This window comes from Gobio gobio, assembly GCF_949357685.1.
Source record: "Gobio gobio genome assembly, chromosome: 7".
Taxonomy (NCBI): Eukaryota; Metazoa; Chordata; class Actinopteri; order Cypriniformes; family Gobionidae; genus Gobio; species Gobio gobio.
The window spans coordinates 54,144,536-54,163,931 of record NC_137103.1 but is presented as its reverse complement, the minus strand read 5'-3'; the positions used below and the strand labels follow the sequence as shown (position 1 = coordinate 54,163,931).

The 19,396-nt window shown below is 36.2% G+C and overlaps 2 protein-coding genes across 3 annotated transcripts in view; one reads left to right on the top strand and one right to left on the bottom strand.

Annotated features, from left to right (window-relative positions):
- The window catches only part of pfkla (phosphofructokinase, liver a), a 53,953-nt gene extending 48,947 nt beyond the window's left edge, over positions 1-5,006 (top strand). The window contains exon 22 of one of the 2 annotated variants that reach the window (XM_079822433.1): positions 1,541-5,006. In XM_079822433.1, the coding sequence (XP_079678559.1) occupies positions 1,541-1,688 (148 nt within the window). In that variant the 3' untranslated portion in view covers positions 1,689-5,006. The remainder of the gene's footprint in view (positions 1-1,540) is intronic. The other variant, XM_079822434.1, reaches the window with a different exon arrangement.
- A 1,456-nt stretch (positions 5,007-6,462) lies between these two features.
- On the bottom strand, positions 6,463-18,485 carry LOC307129751 (uncharacterized protein). The gene is made up of 14 exons (XM_079822437.1): positions 18,253-18,485; positions 18,106-18,162; positions 17,855-17,981; positions 17,683-17,772; positions 15,827-16,014; positions 15,710-15,743; positions 14,119-14,200; positions 13,882-14,017; positions 13,768-13,805; positions 10,664-10,854; positions 10,253-10,397; positions 10,122-10,163; positions 10,015-10,045; positions 6,463-6,883 (listed from the first exon to the last, which is right to left on the bottom strand). Exons 1-14 carry the CDS (start codon positions 18,299-18,301, stop codon positions 6,738-6,740), a joined length of 1,356 nt encoding a protein of 451 aa, XP_079678563.1. The 5' UTR covers positions 18,302-18,485; the 3' UTR covers positions 6,463-6,737.
- Between the last annotated feature and the right edge of the window lie 911 nt (positions 18,486-19,396).

The window sequence follows — 19,396 nt, the reverse complement described above, 5'->3', positions numbered from 1 at the left end:
GTGCAGTAATAATTTCGCAACAGTAAGCAAAGATATACTCAACTTTCAAATATTTTTTTCCTCATTAAAAAAAAATTATTTTGAAAGGGGTTTAAAAATTATGCACAAACACTGTTTTATTCTGTTTAAAGCCATGTTTTTCCATTACTTTAGCTCATCAAAATAATTTAACCAATTGCAATTTTTTATTGTAATGCACGATTCAGCTAGACAAAAAAAAAAAAAAATAAATAAATAAATTACAGCCAATTTGATTATACTTAAATTTTTGGCAGCAACTGAAATTGAAATGTTTTACAGTGTAATACTAATACTTCATATTAGGCTTTTCCAGTTCTCAAGGCATTTGACAAAACGTAATATGCATTATACCATAATTTACCCATAGACTTGGTCAGCATTACTGGGAACGGCCACAAAATGTCATATCCGCCATATGCCGTGGGGGAAAACAAGCCATTAGAATGAATGCGCGTAGACCTTGTTAGACACTTTATCTTCAGTCTTTGTAATGATTACGATAGATTTTTGCTTTGTGCAGTCCCGAAAAGTTGCCATGTGGCGTTCTGCACCTCTAGTAAGTTAAAAAACCCTGATCTGAAGTTTTATACTGCTAACAGACGGATCCGTTCGTCGAATCAGAAAGTCTGTGCAATACGTCCATTACAATTAAACATTTGCACTACATGATGCTGGTATTATTGTAAAGATTAAAAAAGAGAATTCATTAATTGCCATGGCAAAAGTTTGTTGGACAAAACACTAATAAAGTCATACTTGTCACAGGACTCGTTAAAGCAGTTTTTCACGATGAGCGATCACATAATGCGTGAGGTTATTAATGTACGAAACATTCAAAAGTCTTCTTTATTTCATGATGGGAAGGGCTCATGCTTGTGCTTCAAGCTGATATAGTCACATTATATGTACGACACTTGTACATTTTCTCATCAAAATGCAGCTGCTCCCACAAATATTACACAACATAATAGCACGGCTACTTCATAAATCACCCAGTCTTTTGATGAAGATGGTTGCTATAAAAAAGTAAATAAAAAACATTCTATATTCTAATAATTTTGTGACACTGTCAATTTCATAGCACAAGACACGTTTTATGATCATTTTAAAATGCTAAATGTATGCAATACATACTTTTAATCCATTAAATTCAGGAAAACTGAATGAACGTCTTCATGGAAAGGCTGGGAGATTTATGAAGTCAGCATGTCTATATGTGGGTCGGCGGAGCAGCATGTGTTTTGATGAGAATGCCACCTCTGGCCATTGATTCCATTGGGTCGTTTATCAGTCACAGATACTGTACGGACAATCTGACCCAATACGACTCTATATATCTTGCTCTGTCGAGCGGCAAAAGTGATTCTACACCGGCTAAACTGGGTTAACCCCATGCATTTACATTGTGGGGGAATGAACTCACGCTGACTCCGCCCCCAGCAATGACACAACGCCGACCAAGTCTATGCACAATGACAAGACTAACTAGCATCAGTAATCAGTTACTCTCGCCCTGCAGACACCGGATGCCCAAGACGCAGTGGTGGCTGAATCTCCGACTAATGCTGAAGATGCTGGCAAAGTATCAGACGTCCTTCAACGAGTATGTGACGGGGGAGATCGAACACGTGACCCGTCGCTCTCTCAGCATAGACACCGGGTTTTAAAACCACGCACGCTTGTGCCATCCTTCAACCCGACTACCACTCCTCCGTTAAAACGGGTAAACGTTTGATTCTTTAGTCAGTAAAGGAGGGTACGACTCCTGTGTGCCTAACCCTGATCTTCCTCTGCATTGGAGGCCTGTATTTGCACCGTCTTTATGCTGGACTGATGCAGTGTGTCCAATCACTATGGATACATTTACATGAATCCGGATACATTTGAAAACGGCGTTTTCATTTCCAAACACTCTCCGTCCACACTGAAGCGTCTAAAAACACTAAAATCATCGTACTGTACATGCATGAAACGTAATAAAAGCTGATAATGATACAGAGAGACCAACTTTCTCAAGCTATTCTTCCGGCACGATTAATTTATTAGCAAAATATCCGCACTCAATCGCCATTCTGTTTTCGTCTAAAACACAACTGTCCTCGTGTTTTGCCGCAGCAATTGCGAGTAAATTCTGTAATCTTTGCAGGGATGTAATATAAAGATTGTAGTAACATTTATTTTTAACAACATTATGAAAGTAAATAGCAGGTGCAATATAGATGATATATGGGTGCATATATGCATCACATGACTAAATATGCATCATCGTTTTCTAATACCTCCTTTTTCACAGTTCACACAACAAAGCGAAAACAGCTTTTGCTCAAATTTAACCACTTTGGGTATGTTTACACGGCAGCATACTAAAAACAGACGACAACCAACATTCCCCGTTCACACGGATCTGCAAAAATGACAAAAGAGGCTGTATTACGAATGCCAGACAATAGTTGGCGATGCCACTTTGTCGAGAAACACTTCATGAACACATAATACGCATGGGCATGACTTCTTAGTTTTCACAAATTTGCGTTTTTGTTATTTACATGGAAACGGTTTTCATTAGCTTGCCTTTTCAAAAAATGAAGTTGTCGTGTAAATGAACGGCCAAGCCGCATAAAAAGTTGAAAACGGTGTTGTGTAAACGGCCCCTTAGCAGATCGTCTTCAGAAAGCTCAGTTTTAGCAGGACAAAAACGCGTCTCTTTGAGAAAACAAAGAGAAAAGACGTGTTTTCAAATGTGTCTGGATTAGTTGATGAGCACTGCACACGTCTTGACGAATATATTTGTTTTGTTTTTGACAGATAATTGTATTTGTTATATATTTTAATTACTTGAGACAATTTAATCAAAGCCAGCTCGTGATGTTTCTGGTCTTCTAATTACAATCACCTTGTTGTTAACTATATGTATACTCAACTGTAGAAATGTTAAGTTATTTTGCTGTTCAGAAACAACTAATGCAATGTTTTTTTCCTGGTGCAATGCAACACTAGTCACTTCCAGTGTAGACACTGTGTTATTCTTGATATTAAACTGCTGCTGTTAGTTGGGATGGGTATCGAGGACCGGTTCCAAATTTCCCAGAACCGGTGAATCGATAAGAAACGAACACTTCGATTCTGCTTATTGATTCCTGTGTGCGCATTTTAATGTGATTTTAAACCATTCAAGCTCAAAAGACTTTGACTGTTTTCTGTGCACGCATCCAAAACATGCACACAGAAAATGTGATTTTAAACATTCCAGTGGAAAGAAGCCTCGCGCGCAGTTTTCTGTGCTGCACACACACACACACACACACACACACACACACGTGCACACAACGGCTTCTCATAGGCCCCATTTACACTGCATGGTAGTGACCAAATTCCGATTTTTCCTCAGATGTGGCACAGATCGGATATGACATGTGAACGTGTAAGCAGGAAAAAAACGCATGAATTCCGATATCCTCCGATCGGATTCAGGCCTCACTCATATGTGGTAATAAATCGGATATGATTCGGATACATTTGCATTTGCATTTGCCATGTAAGCACCCAAATCGGATATTCCCCAGTAAATGCGAGTCGTACGTCATTGAAAACGGCGGATGACGTCAACTCAGGTGGACACGAACTACGATCAGATAACACTAATGGGTCTCCTCTTTTTTTCTCCGCCTTACGAGAGCAATGTTTTGCTGACCTTTAAAAAGAGTGCGGAAAGCAAAACATTGAACAATCATTGCATATCGCGCCGTTTTACTTCCTTTTCCGGGTCAGAACATCTTGGACTGTTTCGCCAGTGTATAGTCTAAACGCAAATATCGGATACGGTCGCTTTTAAAAGATGCAAGCGGGTCGTCAAAAAATCATATATAGTCACCAAATCGGAATTGTGCATCAAGACCTGCAGTGTAAATGCGGCCATAGTGAATAATGCGCGCCGAGTTCTCTTCCTCGTCTTTCAGCAAACGAATGGACACATACACACACAAATATGTCAAAATATTCTCGTAAACACAGTCGGCCATGACTGTTGAAAAGATCAGCGTGTGTAACAGTATATTGGATCCGTGCAGCTCTTAAAGCGACGGCAGATTTTCCTGATGCGTCTATGATAACGTTAATCAAAGAAAAGACAACAAAATCCACTCGCTGCTCTATACTAATGACTAAATACTAATACTATATTCAAATTAATTAATACTGTATTCATAAAATATAGGCTATAGTAACGTAGCCTATATTTTATAAATAAAGTGCAGTGTTATTTTACATTTGATTACAGTTTCTATACCCTTTATTTCAGCCGTATCTTTGTTCAATTGTGTTTCTTTTTTGCAATTGCTAATTTGTTCTTTTTTAATTACTGAGTGTTTACCTGACTTTAATAAAGATTTATATTAGTTAGGCTAGTTGTATTTGCTATGGTATTTTTAAACCATAGGCAAAGGTTCCAAGCCTGTGGATTTTTGTTCATGGCATTCATGTTTTGCAATAAGACTTGAATAAATGTGAATGATATCTACGTTTTTTTTTTACCTTATTGGAAACGTTATTAGGAATTGATGAGCAGAATCAGAATCGTTCAAATTTAAACGATACCCAACCCTATTATTGTGCATATTTCCTTACCACTATTTTGTTATTACTTGTTAAAAATTTTAATGGAACAAGAAGCGGAAAATTTCTTACGATTCCCAACCCTAGCTGTTAGTTGTTAAACTGTTCTGCAGTATTCACTGGCAAATCTACTTCCCAGCAGCTTTTCCATGAGGGAAATAGTTTGATGTGCCGTGATGAAGTACATCACAAGCAGGTAAAGGTGGAGATTGTGAACCAGGTGCTGTGATTGTTAAACATTTGAACAGGTAATCTGTGGTTGTGAGCTTCAGTGTGTCTGTGATATTGTGAGCCTATGCAATGTGATTAATGTGAAACAATAGATAGTTCTAGTGCAGCATGATTTACATCTCCAATATTAATACTCTTAATTTAATAAAAAATAATAAAAAATTATGAACCAGGTATGGTTGAGTAAATGAAAAGTAAATAAAGCATATTGAGGATTTTTTGCATTGTGACACTAACATAAGTTAGTTTTGCATTGCAGTGTTAAGAATAAGATTTAATTGTCATGAAAATGTCACAATGCAAAAATAATTTTGCAAAACATAATTTTTCCTCTTGATTTTGGGGCTGAAATATGACCTGCTCTGGCCAGTTGCATAAACTGCTTAGACTAGTCTTACAAGTTAGTCATCTGGTTATAACTCTTTAAGGCAATTACATCATAAATAAATATAGCTGCAAGAACCAATTAAGGGGCCAAGCACATAGAAGGAGCATCAGACCAACTGCAACAATAAAAGGCATATTAAGATGATTTTAGACAGAATCATAGTCAATTGACACGAAATCCATAACTTTTTGCAGGCATGGTCTGTTCACAGTGACAGTTCAGACCATAGATATACATAATAAAGGCTAGATGTCTTACGGCGGAGTCTCTAACATCATCACCGGCGGCCATCTTGTCACAGGCAAGCTTTCTGGTGGGCTCTGTGGTACCTGATGTGAGGTGAGCGATCTGCACGAACACAAATACTCTTATCTCGCCGAAATCTTGACGGATTTACAAATGGTTTGGTTTCTTACAAAAGTTATTAGCGTGGCTATAATTCTGGATGCTTGGACAAATTATGAATAATTATTCTTAAGTATGCAGTCATCTCTGACGTTTATAACAAACCAAACAGTTTGAAAATCGGTAGACAATTGAGCAAGTTATGGTTATTTAAAAAGTACATGCACCATTAAAACACAATGTTACGAGTGAGCGAGCTGACTGTGACAAGATGGCCGCCATGTGCGGACGTCGACCTCCATTGGTCAGCAGCGCGGACGAGACATTTAGCCTTTATTATGTACATCTATGGTTCAGACTGTCCTCCATCCGTGTGCCAAATTTCATAACTAAACTTCTAGAGAAGAAGAAGAATAGGAACACTAACGATTACAACAGGTGGCTACGTACCTTCAGTGCTTGGCCCCTCAGATTGGTCTAACCTGAAATTGAAAAGTAAGACAGATTGGCTAAATGCTAGTTGTTCAGACTAGTACAGTCTTAACATAGTGACTGTGTTTATGCAACTGGACGTGTTCTTGACAGGTTTTGTGAGTTTCACCATTTCAAACTTCCATATTTAACAGTTTTGCTTATTACTGTCAACAACAATGAAATGGTTTTGCTGAAATCTACAGAACTGAAAGTGTGCAGTCAGTTATTCACTGTTTCTGTCTGTAATTGTAAGCCATAAAAATCAACATGTAAATGATGCAGATGAATGTTATATTGAAAGGAATGTACTGTCATATAATACAAAAAAAATATATAATAAAAAGATATAGTAAAAAATACTTTGCTGTGTTGTGAGTAGAGGGAAACGTTTTCAGTGTTTCAGTGTTTAATGAGAAGAACATGCAAGAATTCAAACATTCCTCTAATTTTCTATTAATTATAATGCATGCATTGTAATATAAGTATATATTCAAATGACCAAGTTATTTTGAAACATGTTGAGCAAACTAAAATCGCAACATGAGTAGAATCAGCCGTATGTAACTGGCATAAACACTTCTCCTCACTTCATATAGTATAGCATGTAACAGACATCTGAACACATCTCTGAAGCACAGCTATAAGGATACGATTTATGTTTATGAAGTTATAATTTTCCAAAGCTGAATGAAAAGGGAAAGGAATCCGCAGGTCCTGAAGCGTCGCGCGTGGAAGAGCTCCTCTGAGGGCTTTCCTTCCCGAACGAGAAGGAAAACTCCTCCTGATGACTCTCGGCTTCATCAAACATGAAACCTTGAGGGGAAACAACAGCGTTAACTCTTTGATTTCTCATGAAAATGTCACAAAACCAAAAATATAATACTTTTAAAAATTTAAAACTTCTATAGGCTTCTTTAGTCTTCTATAGGCAAAATATTATATATAGAGACAGAACTCATTTAGGCCATCAAAAATATAATACTATTTTTATGTAAATTTAAAACTTCTATAGGCTTCTTTAGTCTTCTATAGGCAAAATATTATATATAGAGACAGAACTCATTTAGGCCACGCCCACACCGGGGGGGGGGGGGGGGGGGTTAATCCACGCTCTCCATTGACTTTGCATTGCGTGAAGCGCCTCCTTGTCATTTCTGACTTATAACAAAAAACAGAACAATGTCTAAAAGCTGCTATGTAACAGGGTGTACAGAAAACAAGCTAAAAAAACACAGAACTACATTTTTATAAGCTGTCGACCCAAAAAATGAGCATTTAAGGAGACAAAAGTGGATACAGGCAATAAGACGTGAAGCATCAGCAGGAAGAATGGGTACATTTTGGGATCCTGACACTCATATGCCTACGTGTGCAGTAAACATTTAGTCACTGTTAAGCAGTGTTGCCACAGTTACTTTGAAAAAGTCAACTGATTACTGATTACTCCTTTAAAAAGTAACTTAGTTACTTTACAGATTACTTGATTTTAAAAGTAACTAAATTAGATTACAAGTTACTTTATTAGTTACATTCAGCAGCTGCCGACAACGCCCCTGCCGCCTCAACATAAAAATGACAACCGGTTTTGCCAACACTACCTTTAATGGAAGTGCAATTTTAATAGTAATGTCAACAATGTATCTCCTGACATTTTAAATTGAAAATAAAAAATATTTCCTGAAAAAAAAAAAACTTGTTTTAATAAAAAATGTAATAAAGACAGTCTTTCTTGACCTCACTTAACATAAATACTCTCCCCGAGACGCAAGAAGAAAGCAAAATATATATTTTTATTAAGGAAAATGACAAAAATAGTAATGCACAGTGACTTGGATAAATGACTTTAATCTGATTGCTGGTTTGGAAATAGTAACGCGTTAGATTACTTGTTACTGGAAAAAGTCATCAGATTTGAGTAACGCATTACTAAGGGCGTTTTCACACGTACCTTGTTTGGTCCGGATTTTCTGACTTTTCAGTTTGGTCCCAATCAAAATTACAGTTGTAATAAAAAAAAAGACCACGGTCCGGACCAAACAGATGAAATTTGGTCCGACGAAAAGAGGTAGTCTCAGTCCAGATCAAACTGAACAAAGGTTCGGTTCGTTTCTAGTGTGAAAGCATTGTCTGTATGGTTTGGACATTCAGACCATTTACAGGAAGTTCCTGTTTATGTTTAAATATTATAATGTTATTTTTAAATTCAATCTAGGCTACATTGATTATGAAAAGTGAAAAGATGCGCAATATGTCAGAAGACAGAAGGTCAGTAATGATTTTGAACGAAATTTTGTATGATTTTGCTTAGAAAGCCTTTCTTTACTGTGAATTTCGTTTTGTATAAATTGTATCTTAATTTTAATCAACGTTTAATCAGATAATTGCCTGGATTTAATAAATAAGAAGCAAATAGTCTATAGCAGACAATAATTGTGGGAGCGATCACATGCTTTGCACATGAACTGGAGCTCAAATAAACCGAAACTCAGCAGATACTCGTCTCACAAACATGAGAAATATGTGTATATAAAGCTTGAAATGTCCACTTTTAAACGTAATGAATAAAAAATAGTCAAGCAATGCGCACTGTTCAATAGTGGCAACGATATGCGTCCGTTCATTCATTCTTGTCGAAGACGCTGACGTCAGACGCACGTCCGTTTACAAACCAATCAATGTCCAGATGCCGCCCACATAGATGATGATGACAGGACGCAAGTGTGTCATGTAAAGTTCTTTAGTCCGCTCGCATAATCGCAATGTGAAACCAAACCAAAACTAACCAAATGTATCAAAACATGAACTTCGGGTCGGACCTTGGAGCGGACTTTCAGGTGTGAAAACACCCTAAGTAATGCGTTACTGGCATCACTGCTGTTAAGTCAAATATCCAAATATCAGTTTTATATATTATATTTCCTGTGGCTGATTACGTTCCCTTCTAGTAGGTGTTGTTCTCAGTGTTGCGCTCTGTCTCAATGCCTGTATCCACTTTTGTGTCCTTAAACGCTTGTTTTTTTGGGTCAACGGCTTATAAAAACTTCTGTTTTTTTGGTTCTGTGTTGTTTAGCTTGTTTGCTGTACACCCTGTCACATATCAGCTTTTAGACATTATGTTTTTTGTTAAGTCAGAAATGACAAGGAGCCGCTTCATGTAATAGAAGGTCAATGGAGACGGTTTGATTGTTTCCCCCCCGGTGGGTGTGGTTTTCAGATTGACGTGTCACTCCGTCTCTATACTTTGGAATATTTTTTTTTTGAAGAAATTTCTGCTCACTGTATTTATTTGATTAAAACTACAGTAAAAATGGTAATATTGTGAAATATTATTACAGTTTAAATTGATAAATATATAGTAAAATGTAATTTATTCCTGTGATCAAAGCTGAATTTTCATCATTGTTTGCTTCTCAAGAAACATTTCTGATTATTATCAACATTGAATATTCAATATTTTTGTGGAAACGTGATACACTATCATTCAAGAGTTTGGGGTAAGGTTTTTTTTCCAGTAAGGATGCATTAAATTGATCAAAAGTATCAGTAAAGATTTCTATTTTACTTGTTGTTCTTTTTAACTTTCCATTCATCAAAAATCGGAATGTATATAGAATACGGTTCTCACAAAAATTTTTGTTTTCATCATTAATAATATTAAGAACCATTATTAATAATTCCAATAATAATTGAGCAGCAATTCATCATATTATAATAATTTCTGTAAGATCATGTGACACTGAAGACTGGAGTAATGATGCTGAAAATTCAGCTTTGATCACAGAAATAAATTACAGTTTAACATATATTCACATAGAAAACTATTACTTTAAACTGTAAAAATATCTCACTATTTTTACTGTATTTACGATCAAATAATTGGAGCATAAGCATAATAAATATTTAATTATTCCAACCTTTAGACATGTAGTGTAGATATTTCTCACCTGAGAACTTGGGTGCTGATCCTGGTGACTTCTGTTACCAGAAATACAAAATCAGATTTAAAACATTCAGCCATAAAGCACAAACATCCACGTTTCTCCAGAAATACCTTGTCGCTGAAATAGGAGCTTGTGAAGGTAAATGGAGATGCCTACAACACACACACACACACACACACACACATTGATGAAACTGTCTTTGATGAAACAATGCATGAGTCTTCCAGCTTCTAAAGTTCACCTCTTCTGCCGCGGATCCCACGTCAAAGTCACATCCCAGCTTAGAGAACCCAGGTGTACTCGGACCAGACATCATGGAGAAGACAAAAGCGGGCGACTTGGTGTCTGAGATCTCCTGTCGTCCAGGTGAGCAGCTGGGACTGTTGCTGTTAACAGATCAAACAGTAATCACTCAAAATAGTTCTATTAAAACCATTTTTACTTCCTGAAACATGTCCCTGCTCTTGTGAATGATTCATCAAAGCACTATAGAAATAAAGCTGACTTGACTAGTTGTGCACAATTTAGGTGTATCCCTGAAAAATGCATGAAGTAAAATGGGCTGCAAATGGTGTTTCATGTAATGTAAGTGGCAGATGGCAGCTTATAGAGGTACGGTGCGCTCCATCATAAACACTGCTGAGGGTCGTACTTTAAGGAGAAGGTCGGGGTGGCTGGTGTGGCTTTAATTCTAGCCGGTGATGGAGGAGGGCAGACGGGACCCTCAGTCAATGTGTCCTCTTGAGGATCTGCTGTGGTCGCATCCAAGTTATATTCTTCCTCCTCCTCCTCGGACATTTCCACAATGGGCTCAGAAGCACATGACACATTCACATTCCCCTGCTGCGTTCATCCAAAACAGATATTATAAGAAAATATTTAGTACACTACCAGTCAAAAGTTTGGAATAATTATAATTTTTTTATGTTTTTGAAAGACGTCTCTTCTGCTCAGCAAGGCTTCATTTATTTGATTAAAAATACAATACAAATAGTGAAATATTATTACCGTTTAAAGTAACTGTTTTCTATGTGAATATATAGTAAAATGTAATTTATTCCTGTGATTGAAAGCTGAATTTATCATCATTACTCCAGTCTTCAGTCATGGACAACAATACTCCGATATTAATCTGATTAAGACCATACTCTGATTAAGAAACTACCATGTAAACAGCGATTTCTAATTACCTTAATCCGGTTAAAGCCATACTCGAATTAAACAAAAATCGAATTAAGACATGTGGAGTATGCCTATTTTAGTCGCATTATCCAAGTGCATTGTAGACATGTACACACCTTAATCTAACTATTAACGTTGCGTATGAGTTTTCGCCGCATTTTGTGACAGGACACACACACCAGGCACACACACCAGGCAAGTGCAGAGGGGAGGGCTTTGGGGGCTCGTATCAAAAGTATATAAAGTGCCCCTCTTTACAATATAATCATCAATAATATTGTGACAAATAAAACAGAATTTGGATTATAATTAATATAACCGCGCGTACAAAACAGTAACAATGCGCTCAAATTCCCGTTTATCTTTTACGTATCTTTCAGTCTGAAATGTCGTTGCCATGACGTGTTGCTATGGTGCGTGACTGCGTGTCTTGCTTGACTGCTCACTCGGACATGGCCTCCTCTATATTTTTTTTCTTTGTGTTGTAATAATTCTGCTCATTGTAAAAGTAACATACAATACGTTTGTATCTGTAATCCCAGATTCATAATTGTCTGCTTACAACAGCGGTCGGGAACCTCTAGGCTCGCGAGCTATATGGCCATTCAGTGAGCGCTTGTGGCTCGATGGCAGAAAAAAACAATCCAAACAATCACGATTTTGAAACCTTAATTTTCATCATTAATAAAAGCTATTATTCGAAATGTTGGCTGTCAAGAAGGAGGCAAGATGGGCAGTGTCTCTTAAAAAAAACTGAAAGACACAATATATACAAAAAATAAAACTATATATATATATAATTACATTAAAAAGTATAAAAGTCACTCGTTTTTATAAAGTCACACTGTCCAACAGCGACACCCGCAGGTAAAGTTACAGCGGGTTGCCTGAGCCCATTGATTTGAACAGACCTACGAAAGTCGCGCTATGATTGGACGCCGGACAGCGTAGCGTGGCATGGGTACGTAATGACGTACTATTAATCGAGCTATGTTCTGTAACATGTAAAATGGGAACATGAACGTAATATTCTAAAAGCAACTCATGTAAACGCCTTAATCAGATTATTGTCTTATTCAGAGTAAGGTCAATAATTAGATTACTGCTGTCCATGTAAGCGTAGTCAGTGTCACATGATCCTTCAGAAATCATTCAGATATGATGATTTGATGCTCAAGAAACATTTCTGATTATCATAAATTTTGAAAAGTTTTTTCTGCTTAATATTTTTATGAAAACTGTGAAACACAACCATTCAAAAGTTAGTTTGTTTAAAGGTGCCCTGCCACACACGTATTTCATTACTTTTGTGGTAATGTCTGAAGTTTCAAAACCTTACTTGTATTTTTAAAAAATATATTAGGTCCATATGTGAAAAGAAAAGAGTGGAGAAATCAGGTCATTTACAAAAGCTGGTTAGTCTGACGTGGTGTTGCCTGAGCTCATTACTATTCATGAGCTCGCCCAGTTGAGACCACGCCCACAGAATTCGTCTAGCTCAGTGACAGTTTTCATATACAGCAAGGATGGCTGAACGTCATATATATATATGACAATATACCTTAAGAAGCCATTTCTGCAGCCATTCCAGACGATAGTATACAAAGTTCCTCTACTTGTTGCGCTGGGTAAAGGATGCTAATAGCCAGGCTCTCATTGGCTAGCTGTAAGCCAATCAGAGTCAAGCAGCATAGCTCGTTGAATATTAATGAGAACTGGCTCAGTCTTCTTGCACGCTAGCCTAGAAATCTAGACGCACCCTAGTGTCAGCAAATCTAATTTGCAGCCAGGGCGTCTAGCAACTCTCCGTTGGCTTGCGAGCTGGAAAAACCAAACTCTGGTCAGGCCAATCACATTGTGTATAGAGTCGGTGGGCGGGCTTAACATAATGACAGCAGAGTTGTGGCGGTTCCACGTGCTACTTGAAAACAAAGAAGCTGGCGAACAGCGGCCTTTCCAATCGGCTTTGGCCGCGACTCTGGAAGTCTTGGAGTTAAGCTTTTCTTTGAGAAAAGAACGGCACTGAAGTCATTCATAAGAAAGGAAGATGTGTTCAGAGTAAAAAAAAATTGACAGAGTCCATGGTAGAACTTCAGACATTACCACAAAAGTAATGAAATGCGTGTGCCAGGGCACCATTTAAAGAAATTAATACTTTTATTCATCAAGAACGCATTCAAATTGATCAAAAGTGACAGTAAAGACATTTATCATGTGATTTCTATTTCAAATAAATGCTGTTCTATCCATCAAAGAATCATGAATCACGGTTCCCACAAAAATATGATAACACTAATAGGAACCATTATTTATAATTGAGCAGCAAATCATCATATTAGAATAATTTCTGAAGGATCATGTGACACTGAAGACTAGGGTAATGAAAATTACAATATATTCAAATAGAAAATTGTAATAATATTACTGTATTCTTTATCAAATAAATCAAGCCTTGGTGAGCAGAAGAGACTTCAAAAACACAAAAAAGCGTAATTATTACAAACATGACTGGTCGTGTATATTTTAATTATTTAAAGCCAGTTGTGTGTATTTCAACTAAACCGGTTCATTCACCTTCTCTGACTGACTCTGATCGCCTTCTTGCATGTGATCTAAAATGAAAGGAATACTTTATTGTGATGTGTTTATTGTGATACTTTCAAAATATTAATATATGCTGGTGTTTACCTTCTCCTGTTTCTAGCTTTGTCCTTAAGCTGTGGGAAAATGTGTCCATTTGAGACTCACTTTCTGCAGTTTTATCCTTATTCGCCTCAGAAGGATCTTCATCAGCCATGTGCTCATCTGCGTATTCCTCAGGCCTCTGGAAGACACAGAACTCACAATAACTTCTCATGTTTTCAATGGAAGCGAACCATTTTGAATATTTTTATTCATGTATATGGAGCTGTACAGTAGAAGTACCTGCATTATGGGCTCTTGATGAGGGACCATTTCATCAAACGACTCGCTTTCAGTTTGAAGGCCGTCATTGTCTGGACACTTACTGTTTTCAAAGTGATTTTCATTAGAAGAATGCAACAAACAGGGCATGAATTAACACCCGACCACGCGCCAAATGCGGGTGAATTTTGCAATTGGCGGGTAACACTGTCAATCTACCTGCCACAATTGGCAGGTAGCCAATGAGAATTGAGTGATTCATTGGGCAATTTGAGAGAATGCGACTACGTTCATGTGATCGGAAAGAAGATGAGGCCCTTCTCTGACTACGTTTGGATGTGCGAGTATTAAACTGTTGGTGAGATGGGACAATAATGCAATGCTGACATAGGCTACAGTACAACGACAGTTGCACAGATGTGTGTGCGTGTGCATGTTGGGAGTTGGGAAGCGGTGAGAAAATGTCCGGTACGCGGTAACTTTACCAGTAATAATAATATTAATTTAGTTCTGTTTAACCGTTCCTGAATGTGACTAAATCAGCCATCAACACAGCTGTGTGTGATGTGTTTACATACCAGCTGCGGTAGGTCTATATCTGTGCACTGGACATCAATGAATTAAAAAAAACAAAATTATTTATATAAGAGTTATTATTACTTATATTGATTTTGTTAATAACTTGACAGTACTTAAATGTGTATTCTTACAGTTAAAGAACAATGTTTGTGGGACAAGTGGATTTTTGAAGGGGCAAGTGAAAGGTAATTGTACTAGACAGATTAAAACATCAATAACAAAAAACTAGGGAATCAACAAAATGCAAGAATTATTCTGGATTAATTTAGCGTTAGTTTCGATCGATAGTGGATAATAATATGTATAGCCTAATGTATAATAAACTGACGGTAACAATGTTGCGCTGTGCCACTCGAGGAGAAATCAATGTTACTGAATGATTCAGCGCTTTGAATGAATCGTTTGTATCAAAGATTCAATTACCTATTCATAAACGACTGCCTCATTCTTAAATGAATCAGCCATTTGAACGAATCGACTCAATGACTCACTCATTAAAACGGTCACCTGCTGGTTTACTTCCATGTATAAACATTCTTTCCAACTTTTTTAATTTGTATATTCAAAAATATTTAAAACAATCTCATAAATGTTTTAATGCAGTTGTAATTGTTCAGTGTAAATTATTTAATTTGATTGGTAACAGCCCTACAGTGTCTTTTTATTGTAATTTAATTGATAGATCAAATTTAAGAATATAAACTGAAAGCTGAAGCATAGCCTATATTTAATAAGATTAGGGGGAAATGCCCTTTATAAAAGGTAAAATATCAAAGATATGTAGATTTAAATATGTCAAAGCTGATTGAACACTGTTGCGAATATTTCTTCAGAATAAATTATATTTACAACACACACACACACACACACACACACACACACACAAAATCCGGAAAAGCACATGAACAGGCTTAATGTCGAGGAGAAAAAAAAGTGGCTGGTAAAAAGTCACTGTGGCAGGGGGTCAAAAAAGTTAATTTCAAGCCCTGGCAACAAACCTCTGATAAAAACAAACCTGCTGTAAAGATAATACCTGTCTACGCCATCAGTGATTGGCTCCTCCTCACCTGTCAAAACAGAAGATCTGTGATGAAGGAATAGTTCATCCAGACATTGATACAACGTGATATTTTTGATACATGATAGTTACCGAATGCTGCTGTCAGTTCTCTCTCCTTCTCCGTTATTTGTTCTTCTATGACTCTGATTCTCCTTTCGATTCCCTCGTTCTCTGCTTGAATCTTCAGCAGTTTTTGAGCCAGTGAGTTCTGACAGTATCGATCCTTGTGCTGCTCAAACACGTTCCTGTAGCTCTCGATTCTCTCCTGGAACATTTTCCTTCAAAGACCAAGCATCTTTAACCCTATAAAGCCTACTGTATCATGTTTGATATGTCAATTTCTAAGGGCCTCTACATGATTAAAGCTTTACTGTCGCACACAATCTACTACAGATGCATTTTACAGTTCCTCCTGAGCAGTGTTGGGGCAAGTATATGACTCTCTTCTTTCAGACGAATACAATCAGAGTTATATGAAATAATATCCTGACTCTTCCATGCTTTATAGTGACTGTGAATGGAGGATTAGATTTTGAAGGCCAAAAAAGTGCATCTATCCATCCATCCATCATAAAAGTGCATCCATCCATCATAAAAGTGCATCCATCCATCATAAAAGTGCATCCATCCATCATAAAAGAGCATCTATCCATCATAAAAGACCATCTATCCATCATAAAAGTGCATCCATCCATCCATCATAAAAGTGCATCTATCCATCAAAAAAGTGCATCCATCTATCATAAAAGTGTATATATCCATCATAAAAGAGCATCTATCCATCATAAAAGAGCATCTATCCATCATAAAAGTGCATCCATATATCATAAAAGTGCATCTATCCATCCTAAAAGTGCATCTATCCATCATAAAAGTGCATCTATCCATCCATCCATCATAAAAGTGCATCCGTCCATCATAAAAGTGCATCCATCCATCATAAAAGTGCATCCATCTATCATAAAAGTGCATCCATCCATCATAAAAGTGCATCCATCCATCATAAAAGTGCAATCCATCCATCATAAAAGAGCATCTATCCATCATAAAAGACCATCTATACATCATAAAAGTGCATCCATCCATCCATCATAAAAGTGCATCTATCCATTATAAAAGTGCATCCATCCATCCATCATAAAAGTGCATCTATCCATCAAAAAAGTGCATCCATCTATCATAAAAGTGTATATATCCATCATAAAAGAGCATCTATCCATCATAAAAGTGCATCCATATATCATAAAAGTGCATCTATCCATCCTAAAAGTGCATCTATCCATCATAAAAGTGCATCTATCCATCATAAAAGTGCATCCATCTATTATAAAAGTACATCTATCCATCATAAAAGTGCATCTATCCATCATAAAAGTGCATCTATCCACCATAAAACTGCTCCACACAACTCTGGGTGGTTAATAAAAAAAGTGTAGTGCCTGCACCTCTCGCAGTTCAAAATGTTCACGCTAAGTCTGACGACATTGCACACCAGTTACGCTCGCCAGACGTAGCGTAAGCATTTTGAACTGCGAGAGTTGCGAGCACTACACTTTTTCCGTAAGTTGAATACAGAAGATGGTCCGCCAGAAGTTAGACATTTTATGGATATTTTCCTTACACAAACGCATCAATTCGCTTCAGATGGCTCCGGAGCCGAATGGAGCAGCTAAGATGGATATAGATGCACTTTTATGATAGATAGATGCACTTTTATGATAGATAGATGCACTTTTATGATGGATAGATGCACTTTTATAGACTTCAAAAATAGAGCAACATTCACTGCCATTATAAAACTTGGAAGAGCCAGGACATTTTTAATATAACTCTGATTGTGTTTGTCTGAAAGAAGAAAGTCATACACACCTAGGATGTCTTGAGGGTGAGTAAATCATGGGCTAATTTTCATTTTTGGGTGAACTATCCCTTTAAGCTGGACCTACATGTCTTGCTTATAGCTGTCCTGTCTCTTTTCTAGCTCCGCTTCCAGTGTCTTTTCATACTGAAGCAGCAGATGTCCTGTTCTCTGTTGACTGATATCAGAACATTTACATTCATATTATACAATATTATACTCAGATTTGAAAATATTGTGAGCCTCACACTTTGCCATACTTTTTGGTGTTTTCTTTGATAAACTTCACAGTGTTTTGTTTTTGCTGGATCTCCTCGTCGAGTTTGCTGATGGTAATGTGAGTTGTGTTCATGTAATCCTTCTTCTCCTGAATGTTGGACTCACAAACTAAACATAAAAGATAGACCAACTGATGATGACAAACTCATGACCTTAAACAGGTTTTTAACATATAAAAAAGCTTCTTTTTTGTCCAAGGCTTATCCTTGAGAACGTGTGCCTAAAAACTCACGTTGTATTTGCTGTTTAAGGTCATCCTTCCTCTGAGCAAGTTCTCGAGTCTCTATACCTGTCGTAGATATAATAGTATACAGTAAATATCAAGTTTAACATTGAAGTATGTTTTAAAAAAATAAACGAAATTGAGCGCTTTCATCACCTAACTGAAGCAGGAGGTTGTCCAGTTGATTTACCGTCTGCTCATCCATTCAAAACCCGATAAAACACACACACAGTGCTTGAAAATATCACACAGATCACGTAAATAGATATATTTTCCAGTCTTGAGATGTTATATAACTCAAATATGGATTTAAAAGGCGAACAATGTGCTTTAAATACGGAGCTCGAGCGCGTCCGTTAAAACGTCCGTTACTCCTCGAGATTTTGACTGGTGACGACATCGGCTATAGTTTCAAATAAATTAAATAATACATTTAAATAAATTATTAGTACATAAAAAGTGAGTACATTTGGTTAGCCTGGCATGAGACAAAGCGTTACTTATTTTCTGAATAAATAATGAAACCGATTTAAACATGTGCGACAAGTACCATTACAATTTTAATGATATTTTATATGCATATAAATGAAATTGCATTAATTTATAAAATATTTGATTAAATACTTATTTTATTAAAATAAATCATTTTCAATGGAACATGCGGACGCAATTTATATATATATATACATATATATATATATATATATATATATATATATATATATATATATATATATATATATATATATATATATATATATATATATATATATTATATATATAATTATAATGATTATATATATATATATATATATATATATATATATATATATATATATATATATATATATATATATATATATATATATATATATATATATATATATATATATTAAATTATAAACTATATATATAATATATCAATGTATGTATCAATAAAAGTAGTAGCATTTCGAGCGCGTCTGTTTAAAACGTCCGTTACTCCCATAGACCGTAAAAAAATAGGGTTACTCCACGATATTATGACTGACGGGTAGGTTTTTATTTTTTATTTTTTTTAAACAATAGTTTAAAATAAATTAAATAATAAATACAAATAAATTATTAAATAAATAAGTGAGTAGGCCCTACATTTGGTTAACCTGGCGTGAAACGCTACTTGTTTTCTGAATAAATAATGAAACCGATTTAACCCATAGATATAGACTGTATGATAATATGATAATAATGATAATAATGTAATGATGATATTTAATTAAATTGCATTAATTTATAAAATATATATATTTAGAATAAAATA

Coding starts and splice junctions, on each gene's coding strand:
- LOC307129751 (XM_079822437.1), bottom strand. CDS start 18,301: ATGGATGAGCAGACGGTAAATCAACTGGACAACCTCCTGCTTCAGTTA. Junction 13,806..13,881: donor AAAGCTAGAAACAGGAGAAG/GTAAACACCAGC, acceptor CTTTCATTTTAG/ATCACATGCAAGAAGGCGAT. Junction 10,398..10,663: donor ACCCCGACCTTCTCCTTAAA/GTACGACCCTCA, acceptor ATCTGTTAACAG/CAACAGTCCCAGCTGCTCAC.